Source organism: Hipposideros armiger, unplaced genomic scaffold (assembly GCF_001890085.2).
Source record: "Hipposideros armiger isolate ML-2016 unplaced genomic scaffold, ASM189008v1 scaffold_192, whole genome shotgun sequence".
Taxonomy (NCBI): Eukaryota; Metazoa; Chordata; class Mammalia; order Chiroptera; family Hipposideridae; genus Hipposideros; species Hipposideros armiger.
In genome coordinates, this window is record NW_017731542.1 from 2,430,253 (window position 1) to 2,441,455 (window position 11,203).

An 11,203-nucleotide genomic window follows, 5' to 3' on the forward strand; every position below is an offset into this window, starting at 1 on the left:
CTGCAGTCACACTGTCACACTATCGCTGTCACACTCACACTATCACACTGCTGCACTGTCACACTGCTGCACTGTCACACTATCACACTGTCCCACTCCTGCACTGCCAGACCAGCACTGAATGTGGAGCAGGGAAGACATGTACGAAATTGCTTCTTGCGAGCTAGCTCAGCACACCACTGCTTAGAGATCGCTAAATGAAAATTAATATCAACCTCTAAATAGAACCCTTACTAAATAGTGTTTCATGATCTTCACTTTAAAAGCTGCTGTGTGGAGAATTTATGACTTGTGTTTCTCTCAAGGAAACCCCAACTATCTAACAAAATTAACCCAAACACCTAAATTTAAATTGGTTATTTTTTATTGGCATGGTTGTCATATAATTATGTTTCCCCTAAGGGTATTATCACTTAAAAAAATAAGTTCAAAACCACTGTTAAAACATTTTCCTGGGAAAATAGAGGACACATACTCACAATTTACCAACTGTCCAGAACATCAGTACCATTTTTAAATGAAATATACAATTCTAGTTATTTTGAAAGTGTCTGCACTATGAAGAAAATTCACAAATTGGAATACATACATGTTTTGTTTCTACAACAATAAACAAAAATAAGTAATTATCAGAAAAGGGGGCTTTAGTCCTGTGTAGATATAAATTTCCTATTTTCCCTTAGGGAGTAGCAGCATGACACAGTACGTTTAAGAAAAATAAAAGAATTTGAAGTAAAATTTTATGAAAGGAATATATGGGCTTTCAGTAAAAAAAAAAAAAGAGCGGAATTGTAATTCATACTCATGGACTTCCTAGCTTTGTGATTTTAAGCAGGTTAACTGCTCTGTTTTGGTTCTGGTGGACTACAGAAAGGCTAAATGGAAAGAACAGTGGTCTCGGTACAAACAGCGAGGGACCCTGGGCCGTGAGGCTGGAAGCAGCAGGGTGAAGCCACATTGGGGGGAGGGCGTGTCTCTGCCCGCCTGACGGAGTCAGTACTCGATTCAGCAGATGTCAGTGATGACTGAGGACTGAGACAAGGTCATGACCACAACAATGCGCTAGTTAAACGTTTAGGGCTGGTAGCAAGGGGGGGTTTCTGAATACCAGGAAGTCCCTGCTCCAGTCTGGTTCTTTTTTTTTACATTCACAAACTTGTATTTTTATTCTCTTTCTGTATATATTGGCAATGATAAATCTTAAAGATGCATGTCCTATGAAATACGCAAAAATAAGGAATTTACAGAAATAATTTATACTTCGGAAAATGAAAGTGGAAAAAGGTTCTCCACATCATTAGCGTTCACAGTATTTAAAGTATTAAATCAAGCTCCCCGCCTTAGACTTCGAATCTACTGTCTCAGCAGAGAACAATAAAATCTACCTGGGAATAAAATGATCCGGTTTCTGCTTTTTATTCAGTGCAGGAGCAGACGCCAGGGGGCAGAAGGTTCTGCCGCCAGCAGGAGGGAAAGTGCGGGCAGCAGGCCCCTAATCCAGCACGAAAGCACACACAGACGGTGCCCTCGGGCTCTCTGCTCAGGGTCCACGAGGCAGAGCCGAAGCACCCGTGATTCGGGGCGGGACGCTGACTTGTGTCAGCCTGCTGGGCTTGTACTGAAGCGTGGCTCCCTCTCCCTGTCTGATCTAGCGCCTTACAACCCGGCCGCCGTGCCAGCACCCAGAGCATCCCCACGCACCTGCAGGAGCATGCAGAAGATCCCAGCCATGCCGTGGGCCGCGCCGACGTACTGCTTCCTGTGCCACTGGTATAACAGGGGGCAGCGCTCGGCCTTCCTCTCGTCCCTCGACAGAGCCTTGCCCGACTCAATAATAGCACTGACGACCTAGCGATAGACAGTGGGGCAGCGTGAGTCTAAAGCTGACACCTGTCCTGTTTTAGTGTAAGTGACGCTGTGTCTTTAGATAGCTACTTCATCTAGAAAACCTTTAGCAGTTAGTAGCCAACACTGTTATCTTTATTTTATAAATTAGTATACAGGCAGAGAAAAATCAGGAGACAATCTCAGAGTAGAAAAAGATGTTAAGAAGTCAAATCACGAAATCAAAAGCTCTTTGCATAAACAGTTTACTAGAATCTAGAAACGCTCCTATAAAAAATATCAGGGACAACTCGGCTGCTTCGCAGCTGCAGTATTTCCCCCAAAGCCTGGCAATCCTCCAGGACGGGCTGGAGGAATTGGCTCCATCTGTGAGGCTTGTTGTGGCTTTAGTTAGATCAAAAGGGCAGCATCTCTGTAAGACTGGCACAGTCTCCTCGTAGCCTTTCTCCCGTCACACGTTTGGCAACCGTGCCCCCAGTGGAGCTGGGCATTGGCCCCCGAGCCCCACAGCTGCATGCAGTCATGTGACCGGGTCATGGGCGTGAGGAGCAGGGGGCAGGCGACCGCAGCCTTACGAGGAAGCTAAACATCTTCCCTTCCCCACCTGCCCCCTGGGTGGGGGCGGGTGCTCCGCTCGCTGTGGTCACACAGGTAAGGCCAGGCCCCCAGGATCCGGCAGAACAAGACAGAACCTGGTCCCCAGCCATAGTCCCAGGACTGCCCACCACGTCAGACCTTCCATGAAAGAGAAAACATCCTATCTTTTGAAGCTGCTGTTGTTCGAGTCTAATAAAACCAGCTGGATTGATAGAGGCCTAAGAAGAATACAGATTAAAAAAAAAAATTCCTAGAAAGAAAAGAAGGAGCTGTTAGTAGTTTTAGGAGCTGCTGTAAGGAATTACTCTGGCAGAGAGGCAGGGTCCAGCCATGCCCCTAACCCTAAGCTGACAGGCAGGTGCCCAGCGGCCGGCGGCCACAGTACCTCTTGAATAGCTGCCTCCGACACGGTGCCCGGGCCGATCTCCGTGTTCAGGTAGAGTAAGGCATACAGGTAGCCCGCCCGTCCGTACAGCAGCTCGTCCGGAAGGTCTGAGTCCCGGCAGACCACGGTTCTCTGGAGCTGCAGGAGTCTGCCCGACAAGAAAAACTGTTTTCCCAGAGAACGTCTAAAATACCTCTTCCTCCTCTTTACTTGAGGAATGACCTGTTATTTATTTTTCATTTAAAACTGATTTAAAAAAATACAAAACAAAAAACAAAACTCCAGAAAACAAAAACTTCCCCCCTTCACTAATTTCTCTCTCAAATATCAAAATGAATAACATCTTTGTGTTCAAAATTTCTACCTTACATCTATTCTAAGAGAAGATACTCAATTTTGAAATCCAGAATTAGATGGAAGTGATTTAAAATCTAAAACGTAGCCAATGTTTGGGAATTGGCTTCTTCCATCTCTCAACACTGACGGATGAGCACGTGCAGACACTCCGCCAGACCACAGGGGGGCGCCCTGACTGCTTCCTCAGAAAAGAAGAGGAACCAACATGTAGTCAGAGCTCACTCTGTTCCAGAACCATCGAACCTAAAGATAACTTAGCTATTACAGCGCGTCTTAGGCACATAAGCTCATTTTCATGCATTGGAGGCAACCACAAATTTCTTCAGAAACATGACTAAAGTAACACAGAGAAACATGTTTATTCCCTGGCCCCCAAATTAAGGCAAACACAAGCTTGGGTGGAAGGGAGCATATGATCCCACCATTATGCTCTCAGGATTAGCATACAAGCCTCTACACCTCTCGGACAGGCCTGTTTGCCACAGCAGATTAATTAAACGGTTTCCTTTTCGACTGTCTTTCTATAGCAAGGTCTTCAACTGAGACTTTGGAGGAAATGCTTCTAATTTTAAAAACTCACTTTGTGATGCATTCCTGGGACTCGCAGTCGCTTTTGAGTTTGTGATAAACCACAGCGCCCACAGCAAGCGGCCCCGCATCTCCGCAGAGGAAGGTGACCCTGCGGCCATTCAGGTTCCGAAGTGTCCTCTTCACGTAATCCAGGGACCGGAGCAGGTAGGCCTGGTCACCCGTGACCCTGTAGAGCTGCAGGTACAGCAGGGCTATCCCTGGAAGAAGCCCCACCCCAAGGAAGAGCGTTACTGCCACAAGGACACGATTTTAGGGCTACGTGAAAACCTACGTAAAACCCACATTTCTGGAGGGCAACAGCAAAGAAATGACATATGATACAGTTTAAAAAAAAAGAGAGAGACCTCAGAGTAGAAAAAAACTTAAAACAAGTTCAAATATGTTATCGCGCTGCTTGTTCCAACGCAGTTCAGTACCTCCTAGACTGGGGAAGATGGACGTCCTTCCCATGCACAACCTCGACTCGGCTCATGGTTTCATTCCTTCTCCTTTGCATCTTGAGCTAATAACTTAGATCCTTTTCTTTTTACTTCACATATCATCATTTTCTCCTATCTTACCCCAAATTAGATGATTACTTTTTTGAATTTTACACCCTCTTCTTTCCAATTTTTCTACTTCTTACAATTTTTCGATTTTGTTTAGTGACCAACCCATCGAAATGATCAACCAATCAGTGAGTCAACTCACCACTGATGGAATACCCACACGGTGCAGAGTAAGGTAACAAATACAGGAGACAGTTTATCACCGGCCCCACCTTCCTAGTTTAAAGAACAGGTCCAGATGTTCAAGTGAACTAGAGAGGGGCTTTTGCTGACACTCTAAGGAGGATGACCTATGTGGCTTCTGAAAAACACACGCTATTAGTCCTGTGTTCAAGAAGTCTATAGGAGAGCCAGGTAAAAAATGAGTCTGTATAAACACATACTTAATAAAGTATATTGTAGGAAAAAGTATTGAAAGAAATGATGTGATGGTGAAAAGGCCAAACAAGACACTTAAAGCTTGAATTTAGATTCTCTAATATTTTCTTTGTCTAAAAGCCTACTCTCACTTTTACTATTTTTCATTTTGCTTTTAAAATTTCTCTAGCTAGGTAGCTTCTTTTTTCTTTAATTCTCCTATCCAGGGTATCCTACTTCCCTTGCAAATGAATTCGTAAGATGTTTTTGAGAAGTCCTTTTGTCATTATCCATTTCTTTAAAGATGTTGAGTGGAATTCACGGGCAGGCCTCCTGGTGCGGCCTGCGAAGTGGTTAGTGGGACCTGTGTCCCTGGCTGAGTCCTGAGCCCTGGCTACTATGCTCCCACCTTCTCCTTGCCCCTCCGTCCGTCCGTCCGTCAGCCAGCTCACCTCTGCATTCTCAAAGGGGCGAGAAAGAAGTGGGCGTGTGTGGCAGTGAGGTTTGCCTTCCCCCAGGTAGGTTAGGCTCTGAGAACATTCCAGTAGCTTTGGGTCTGGTAAAATAGCTTCTCCTGAGGGCCGGCCTTGTTAAAAAGCGTAGAATGATCTGGCATATTTCACAATGGTTCCTTTCCCCTCTCCCTGCTGGAAGCTGAGGGGACTTTTTTTTCCCATATTCACAGTGAGGCGCTGCGAGAACTCCTTGAGTTGATCTCACCGAGGTGTGGCAGCCACCCCTATGACTGGGTCCCGGGGTTTAATCCCGCTTGTCCGCACTGAGCCTGGAGCTCAGGTTTCTTACCCCTACACTGTTCCCGCGGACCTGTCTCCTGTGGGTCTGCACACCAAGAAATTGTGATTTTCTGAATCTCCCTCTCTCCTCTTTTTCATGTAGCTGTCTGCCCTGTGACCTGGCTTTTCTGAGGAATCTAAGAAGAGTTGTTGATTTTTCAGTTTCTGCAGCTTTTAACTTGTAAGGACCGAGTGATGACTTCTGAACTCCTTACATGCCAGACCAGAAACTGCAAGATTCCCTTTAATTAATTTATTTTTTTTTTCCTTCCTTTTAATGGTATTGCTGTGCTTTCTGTGGTGTCTGTTCTTTCTTCAGCTCCTTGTAATTTGTGCTCCATTTCTGAAGTGATTATGTCTTTTCCTTCAATTTCTTTTCTTAGTTCTGTCAATTCTCACTTCACATCATCTTACTGCCTGGCCATCCCATCTCTGAGTTCCTTTATTTCTGCTTTGTCTGTACGCTCTACTTACAATTTTGCTAAAGAGATTAGTAGGTGTTTCATCCATTCTTCTGAGCTTGTACAGTTTTAGGAGAAAAGATAGGGAGGAGTGGGTTTAAGTGGATTCCATACCACTACGTGAACCCCGAAGCCCTAGAAACCATTCAAACCAGATACTTCCACATGACTCTATCAGTGATTCCAAAAGATGACAACAAATGTGGATTAAAAAAAGCAAAAAACCACTGATTCTTGGAGTCGTCCTGGGGTGGAGGCTGATAGTCTTTGTTTATTAGAAGGCTCTCTGGATGAGTCGGATGCATAACTACCTTGGGGTCTAACAATCATAGAGTTAAAACCCTTTTTTCAACAACAAGAAGAAATGCTTTAAGTAAAAGACTTTTCTGGGGAAAGCGGTGCTGCTAATAACTATGTTATTTTTCCTTTCAAAATACCCTAATTCTTTGTATTTTATTTCAAGGTAGCCAAAATTATCTAATTTTACATTTAGGATAAATTTCGCTGGCTCTGTAAATGAACTAGCTCCATGTGTGGGTTTAAAAGTTTAAACGTTTTACTTCTAATGTCACTATGAAAATGTTATATTCATAATAGGCAAATAATAAATAAAGCATCATTGAAATTGATATAAATATAAACATAAATAAAGATCAGGGCCATCACGTTTGCTTGTATTGCAAAACTGGGTGTCAGTTCCCGGTGACTCCAACATGTATACTTGTGTCTAGGCTGTTCTTGGATTATATAAAAATTTAGCAAGAAAAGGCTATGAATTTGTATACAAACTGTCATTAGCAATGATCATACTGCAGCCCAACCCCTCAGAACAAGGTCTGTTTTTATTCCTCTTATATTCCCTAAATAGCTATTATACTGTTCTGGCTACATGGTAAAATAAGAAGAATGTAAAGATTAGCTAAGGCAAGCTAATTTTAAAATTAAGCTTTTTGATGTAAAGTGTATTACTGCTTGCTTGTTTAATTATCATCAAAATAAAAATAAAAATCTTTATGTGTTTATAAACAAGGAATAAATAGTTTTATATAACGTACCAGAGAACTCACACAACTACAACTTGTCACAAAGATCAAAGCAACAAAAGCAAACAAACAAAAACTGGCCCTCGGGCAAGTTTGTTCTTACATATTTTCATAGACAGCCATATGTTAGGTCAAATAATGTTATGAAAATAAAATATGACAAACTATATATTACAGTTCAAACTTCAGGCAGGACTAATTTCTTTAGAAATAAAATTCCAAAGTATGTCATCAATGAAGACAGTTCCAAACTTCATTTAAAGGGTATAAAACTTGATGATTTTAAAAGAAAAACAATTTCCAACCCAAGTCTTACACATCAGAATCCGAGAATAAGCCACAACGATGCCGTGCACCCCACATTCTCACCTGTCCACCCAGTGTAAGCAGAGCAATCATGTGGGTCGGCGGTCTTCAGCCCTTCCTCCATCTGCTGGAGAAGGTCTTTGATTTTGGTCTGGATCCGCCTTGTGAAATTAGGAACGATCTGAGACCAGAAGACATAAATTTAAATTGCACAAGAGTAGGACAATATTGTAATAAATACTTGAACTAACAGTCTAAGTTGTAAGAACATAACAGACAGAAATTATATTACTGGGCCCATTTCAATGCTTCATTGGTTGCAGAGTCTTACAATGTAAATTTCTAAATGAGATAATGCCCTATGTAGACTAGAAATCTTAAGTAGGATTACAAAAAATAAGTTGCAGAAACCAAAGGGAAAAAACATAAAAAAATGTTGGATTTGACCACACAAACATTTTAACATCTATAAGTTAAAGAAAATAAGAAAGATGGTTTAAATGTTAATGACCAGGGGGAAATAGTTGCAATAAAAAACATTACAAATAAAAACAGACCATAACAATACAGAAATACACCTAAAACTATCAATGTACTTCAAGTGACAAGCATATGCAAAAACAGTCAGCCACTTAGCAATCAATGAAATGCAAGTCAAGTACCATGCTTTGCCCATCAGATTAATAAATAAAAATTTAAAATATTATGTACCAGTGCTGCTAAGAGCTAAGGAAACAGGTCTTCTTATTCACTGCTGGTAGTCTTTCTCAAGGGAAATTAGGCAGTTCTTAAACACGTAATTGCTCAGATTTTTCTGCCTTTGATGATTTTTGAAAAATCTAGTTGCTATATCAATTGCTGAGATGTCTTCAAATTCCTGATCATGATTGTGAAATTGTTTATTGTCTATTTCTTCCTTTAAGTCCGTACTTTTTTTTTTGCTTTTGTGTATTTTGTACTTGTTATTAGGTTATTAATTATATACAAAATGTGGCTGTTATGCCTGCCTCATGACTGACTCATTATCAGAATGAAATGTCCCTCTGTGGGACTCTAGACAAAAGGCTTTCCTGTTACCGCACATTTAGGGCTTTCAGGGCACATCTTACTGGAACTTGGGGTTCTGGGCCAAAAGCACACCTTAGGAATTAAGTTACAATTGTGTAAGTTGTGAGAACTCCAAAGAGGTTTACTTAACCACTGAGGTATCTGTTTACATTTCAAAGGAGGATGAGGCCCTAGAAGCAAGACAAGCCGGCTTGTATCTTTTTCACAGAAAGGTTCATTTACATTCCAATGACTTAGAGTAAGGTATTTCCAATGACAGCTCTCAGAAGGGAAAGGGAAACAGTTGCCTCTTTCTCCTCTTTAAAAAAACCTTATCTTAACTAATTACATTTCCTTATATGGAAATGAGGTCACATGCTGAAGTTCCAGTGGCTAGAAAGGGACACATCTTTTTGGGAGCCACACTTCAACCCATGACACCCTCAATCTCATGAAACTTCATGTCTATCAAAACAAATGAGAACTTTGATATTATCTATCTTAATTACATTCTTAACACATATTTGAAGAATTAAAAATGCAATAACCAGCCAAACATCAAGTATCTATACAGAAGACAGTGGAACTCAATTCACACTCATTTTATCTTGTGACTTTCTTATTACTGAGAAGCATTCTTTCCACCTTTTAAAGTCACAATCCCTGTCTCCCTTTAATGTGCTCTCATTTTTATCTTCAAGAACAACACAATTTCCATTTCCCCTTCCCTTTGGCATATAATCACAACCACTGGCATGGGTCCCCACCCATAGAGATATCACACGCCAAATTAGTTACTTGTGCTTTAACTTTCTATTATATAAGTCAGTCTGGTATACAGTTGAGGTCAAAATCACATGTACCAGATACAAAGGGTTTAAAGAAAAATGCGTAGTTACAGAACCGGTGTTTATCTCCTTCTATGAGGTAGAAGATGAAACTCAACCGCTCCCATCTCTTTACTGTTCTCATGGAGACTCGAGTTGTGGTTAGGAGCTTGTTTCGCTCATCTTTCACTAAACGTCGCAGTGGCCTCCTTACTCTCAGGATAGTACTGAGGTAGCAACTGGTTAAGTATGAATGGTGGACGTTTTTAATGCTTGCCAGAGATTTATTTTTATTATAAAAAATTTTGAACAGTAAGTCACAAATACAACAGATATGTGAATAGAGAAAAGAATCTAGAGAAAAGCCAATACTGAACTAGGAGTTCTAAACCCTAAGACTTGAATTTTCAAGGGGAAGAAAGAGGCTGACAAGTACTGGGGGCCTCCTGGGTACCACATAGGGCAGCTTGCCAGGCAATTCATCACCCTCATCTAATTCTGTCACCAACACCCTGTGAATCAGGAATTGTTATCCAGTTTTAATCACACGTAACACAAGAGAGGTTTAGCGAAGTCACTTGTCTAAGATTCTATATTCAGACCAATGGCTCCTTCAAAATTGCCTTCTGAATGTCAAATTTATACCTTCTGGAATGCAAAACAGACGGGGAGCCAGGGAGGGAAAGTGGGACTCAGAACCCTGAGCTCAGTGGAACAATAACCTAACCCGTAAACAGGAAAACAGGTGTGCTGATGTTCATGTCTTCCTTTCTTTCTGCTATAAAAGTTCACTGCAGCCTGCATAGCCAGCAGGAAAAAGGAAGACTTACTTTAACAGGGGAGAACACTTTTCATATTGGAATTTCATCTCCCACTTTTGAAAAAAAGGGGTGAACCCTCCCTGCCCAGGAACAGCACTACCCGCCCCTGGCGGCCAGTGAGCAGCCGCAGCCTCGTACTCTTGCTCTCCTCCGATGGATCTTTGCTCAAAACAACCGTTCCCGATCTCCTCCTGAACGCCCCCGAAAGCTGACCCTGCCTTTGTCTATTCGGACTTCCATGGAGCTTGCCACACGTGTCCCGAACAGCAATTCCTCTGCTTTACCCAAACAAGCTCAACGCTCTGAGCGTGTCTCAGTTTACCTCTGTTTAGGGCAACACCACTTTTTCCCCTAGCAAGTCAACTTTTTTTTTTTTTCCAGACGCCCCATTTCCAACTCCTGGGCACACAGACAAGAGCCATCGAAATGACACTACTGTGCATGAACAATGCTTTTCTGTTTTTCCAAGGGCAGTGGAGCCGGGGCCCGGCTGGACACAATCGGCCTCAGGGAAACCGTGCGCCGGTTTGCAGCTCTAGCGGCGGCGTTGGGCTCGTGGGCCCGACAGTGATCAAATCTGCACGGCCACGGCCACCAGGGCCCTAACGGTCCCTTGCAAACGCCCAGAAACGCAAGGCTCCGTCGGCGGATTTCTAAGGCATGTGGGGCCAGGAGGCGCCCAACGCGTGGAAAGGGTCCAAACAGCACAAGTTCCAGGCCCCGCCGGCCCCGCCGGCCCCGCCGGGAAGGGCACACACAGGGCCGCGCTCCCGGAGCCCCGAGGCCGGGCCGCCGCCCGGGACGCAGGCGCGGCGCGGGCGGGTGACGTCAGCGCGCCGCCGGGCGTGGACGCTACCACCGCCAGCGCCCCACCCCCCCCCGCCCGGCGCGGCCCACGGCCCGGCCGCCGACTCACCTTCCCGTCCTGGTGGAAAGGGAGGCCGAGCTCGTCGGGGCTGGGCGGGGGGCGGGCGCCGCCCGTCTCCTCGGCCGCTCCGGCGGCCACCATGGAGGCGGCGGCCTCGTAGTCCGGGAAGGGGTTGGCGAACGCCCGCTCCTCCATCTCCGCCTCTCCGCCCAGATGCAACTTGAGTCTCTTCGACATGGTCTCGCCCATCGCCGCCGCGCGCACCGTCCCCACCTCTGGGGCCGCGCGGCACGGCGAGCGGGCGGGGACAAACCTCCTGCCCGGGGGCGGCCTCTAGGAAGGCCGCGGGCTGGGAG

At 44.2% G+C, this 11,203-nt stretch overlaps 1 protein-coding gene across 4 annotated transcripts in view; it reads right to left on the bottom strand.

Moving 5' to 3' along the window:
• Positions 1-11,197, bottom strand: part of LANCL2 (LanC like glutathione S-transferase 2) — an 18,600-nt gene extending 7,403 nt beyond the window's left edge. Inside the window, exons 1-5 of one of the 4 annotated variants that reach the window (XM_019653038.1) lie at positions 10,896-11,197; positions 7,348-7,465; positions 3,765-3,972; positions 2,828-2,975; positions 1,702-1,848 (exon numbers count right to left, since the gene is read on the bottom strand). In XM_019653038.1, the coding sequence (XP_019508583.1) occupies positions 1,702-1,848; positions 2,828-2,975; positions 3,765-3,972; positions 7,348-7,465; positions 10,896-11,096 (822 nt within the window). In that variant the 5' untranslated portion in view covers positions 11,097-11,197. The other 3 variants (XM_019653039.1, XM_019653041.1, XM_019653040.1) reach the window with 3 other exon arrangements.
• Positions 11,198-11,203: the final 6 nt, after the last annotated feature.